General features: G+C 32.0%; 1 protein-coding gene across 2 annotated transcripts in view; it reads left to right on the top strand.

Annotated features, from left to right (window-relative positions):
* The first annotated feature begins 1455 nt into the window (after positions 1-1455).
* Positions 1456-3404, top strand: part of LOC106512886 (protein FAM13A) — a 19144-nt gene continuing 17195 nt past the window's right edge. Inside the window, exon 1 of one of the 2 annotated variants that reach the window (XM_014001417.1) lies at positions 1456-1766. In XM_014001417.1, coding sequence (XP_013856871.1) covers positions 1737-1766 — 30 coding nt within the window. In that variant the 5' untranslated portion in view covers positions 1456-1736. The remainder of the gene's footprint in view (positions 1767-3404) is intronic. The other variant, XM_014001423.1, reaches the window with a different exon arrangement.

Raw genomic sequence — 3404 nt, 5'->3', positions numbered from 1 at the left:
CACGATTATCTGTACTTTCTACTCCTTACATTAAAAAAGGGCAAGAAGTAGAAATTTCTTACTTTAATTTTTGCTGCTTTTCATTCCAGCTTCTTGTGTAGAAACACAGTATTTCCAACTAAAGTCATCCCATTCATTGGTCCAATGACTAGATGCTGTATTGCAGTTATTAAAAAATGTGGGCCACCAAACTAGCTGCCAACTTATTCATTAAAAATATAAGTACCGTACTGTACTTAAGAAGTTTTTGTATTTCAAGAATTATATTATTGCATTTGGCCACAGCCCTCAGATAGATTTTCATTTTGTGGAAAAGGTTTGGGCTCCCTTGATAAACTGAAACAGCTAGACTGAATCATAAATTGAACATAAATTAATAATTTTAATATGACAGTCATTTCTGCCTTTTTTTTTTGTGGGGGGGGGTACCTCCTAATAAATGTTATTACAGAAAATCTAACTGCTCATTTTAATTCAATACTTTTACTTGTAATACTTAAGTACAAAAAATATCAGATACTTTTACTCAAGTAATGTTTCTAAATGAGACTAACTTTTATCAAAATAACTTTTTGGTAAGATACTTGTACTTTTACTCAAGTATCACTTTGTGATACTTTATACAACACTGATTTCATCTATAGTAAAAATTTGTTTTTCAGATTCCCTGAATTTTAGATAGGAGAAACTAGCTTGTGGTTTCTTTTTTTGTTTGTTTGTTTATGTGTAGTTTTGTGTTAGTGCATTTTTGTTTTGGAAATCCATAAGGAATAGTAAGGTGAGGCACAATAAACCATAGGCTTCTAGCTCTTCCCTTTTGGTCCTATAAGCTTTTCCATTACTTTTTATTTGTTTTGTTATTTTGATGTCACCAAATAAAAAAAATGTCTAATTATTTATTCATTCAAGTTATATTGATAATTGAAAGCCTGAATGAGAAAATAATAATAATTTGAGTCATGCAAAATGATGATTAGAGTATTGCAAGTAGTAGTGGGTAGCACTAATCTAAAACTTTGTTCCACTAGCCCTTAAAGCACTAACTCAAATATTTAGGTCCCCTAATTGTAAAGCACTAATGCACTGAAAATTTAGCAAAAGCTAATTCAAACAAAATGTGCAACAGCTTTCACTATCAGCTAACGTTAACGTTGATAAATAACATTTAAAGACCTCAGTTAGTGCTTTTAAATTTAGCCTATAAATTTAGCAAGTGCTAATCCACTAATAAATTTTAAAATTAGCAAAAGCCCTAAAGCACTAATCAGAAAATTAGTTGCCCTATTAGTGCTTTAGGGGAACTGTGCCCATCACTGTAAAATATAGCATTCTGACCAACTGAAATAAAAGAATGAAATTATAATGGATATCCACTCGAAAGTCCTCTTTGCAGATCCTATTTAACTATTATATGATAAATTGACTTGCCATACCCTGTTCGACTTCTCCTGGTAACCCACCAGCCGTCATGGTTACATGTCACGTGGCTAGTAACATAAACACATTTTCTAGGGAAGCATTGGAGGAGTAAGCTAATTACGATACCTTAAAAGTTGTTCTTTTCTTTTTTTTAACTTGCTTTTAACCATACCGTTGGGATGTGAGGACGATGGCATTAGCTATTAATTGCAATATGACGCGTTTTAGCAAAGTTTCAGTCAGTGGAGCGTTATGTCCAGAAGGGAAAACTCCGACAAGTCAAAAGTGGAGAGCTGTCCCTGTCCGCTGAGCTGAGAATGGGTGCAAGCGCTTCATTATCCCTCTGTGTAAGTTTACACACAAAGAACATTTTGTGTGTTCTTTTMTGACTCGGTAGTTTTTGTCCTAACCCTCTGCAGTCACTTTGTGCAAACCAGTGTCCTGAACATTTTGTTTTATTAAATGATGTTTTGTTGTCATTTTGTGTCCAAGCAGCATGTGTATCTGTTGCAAAGATTACGTTGTAGTTTGATAGTGTGTGTCAATGAGGAAGATCCATGGGGATTAGAACATCACTGAAGTGAGATTAAATTGCAAAATTAAAATAGGTTAATCACAGCATAGCTCAAAGCTAGAAAACACTAATACATATACGTGTTGTATTATGTTGAACACTATACACTAAAATTATTTTTTACTATTTGTAATCTCACACATTTAGGATTTACAGCAAATCTCATCAGAATATATGTGACCCATCACATCGAAATGAGGATTAAGTCAAATTATATTACATTTTCAGATTCCTGGCTTTTAAAGCTACATTTTGATACCTGGATCATTAGTTTAATCCAGAAATATGACTTAATTTGTCTTGTTGGTTACGATAATACAATACTGTTTGGTCTGAATTCTTATTTTATGTAAATTCATTGAGTCATTTTTTATGTCAGTATAAAGAAGAAACCTCAAATAGTATTTGTATATTAAGAGTTCCCAGTTGGAAAGAAACAAAAGCATTGCTCACAGGGAAAAATTTTAAATTTTAAGTCGTTTTTCCTCAAAATCAGTTTTATTTTTGTTGCTACTGCTCAAAAAAAATGCTTCAAAACTTTTTTTAGGATTATATTTCCGAAAGTTCATTCAAATGATATATTGATAAGGCATTAATTCATTATATTTTGACAAAATGCAGTTTTTGCATGTTTAAATCAAAACCCTAAATCTGCCCATTAATCCACGTTGCACTTTTGGACTTAATCCTCGTTTCGATGTGATGGGTCACATATTAGACTAGAGGTTCAAAATAACTTTATTGACCCCTTGGGGATATTCATCCAAGGAAATTAAAGAATAAACATTTATTTAAAGAATAGTCATCAGAATAGGCACAAATGACAGATATAAGCCTGTTTATTACTTTTTATGTAATAGAACACATTTTGTATTTTGAATGAGTCAACAAACAACACATGTACACCTGCACTGTGTGGTTTTAGTTAGATTTTTTATGCCAAGTTATTTAAAGCAAATCGAACCAATCAATTCTTGACATTATAACTAAGACTGGATTTACCTCTTAAAAATCTTCTCTAAGGTAACATTTTAGGTCTAATTGTGTGAATGCTCAACATTCACACTACTGTCCTTCTGTTTTTAATCTTTCTGCAAGGTTTTTTGCAATCGACTTCTGCATGTTTTGTAAAGTTTTAGCTGCTCATTCAGTTCTCTGACTTTTGGTTTTCATAATTTTTAATACTTAACCTTATTTACAAAAYGTTCCTCACAAAAACTTTGTTTACTTAGAATACTTTGGTTCTTTTAATTATCTTGCTCTCTTTGGAATCTGATTCAGCATACATGCTCTACATTTTTATGCTTTTAGCTACTGTTCTGCCTTTGGTAACGTTTACCTTTTTAGCTGGCATTTTATGTAAYACTTTTTGCTTAACAACTCGACAAGTTTCAGCTTTTTCAGAAATTTT

This window comes from Austrofundulus limnaeus, unplaced genomic scaffold (assembly GCF_001266775.1).
Source record: "Austrofundulus limnaeus strain Quisiro unplaced genomic scaffold, Austrofundulus_limnaeus-1.0 Scaffold0, whole genome shotgun sequence".
Lineage (NCBI taxonomy): Eukaryota > Metazoa > Chordata > Actinopteri > Cyprinodontiformes > Rivulidae > Austrofundulus > Austrofundulus limnaeus.
The sequence above is the reverse complement of the archived record's forward strand: the minus strand, read 5'-3'. Positions and strand labels throughout refer to the sequence as shown.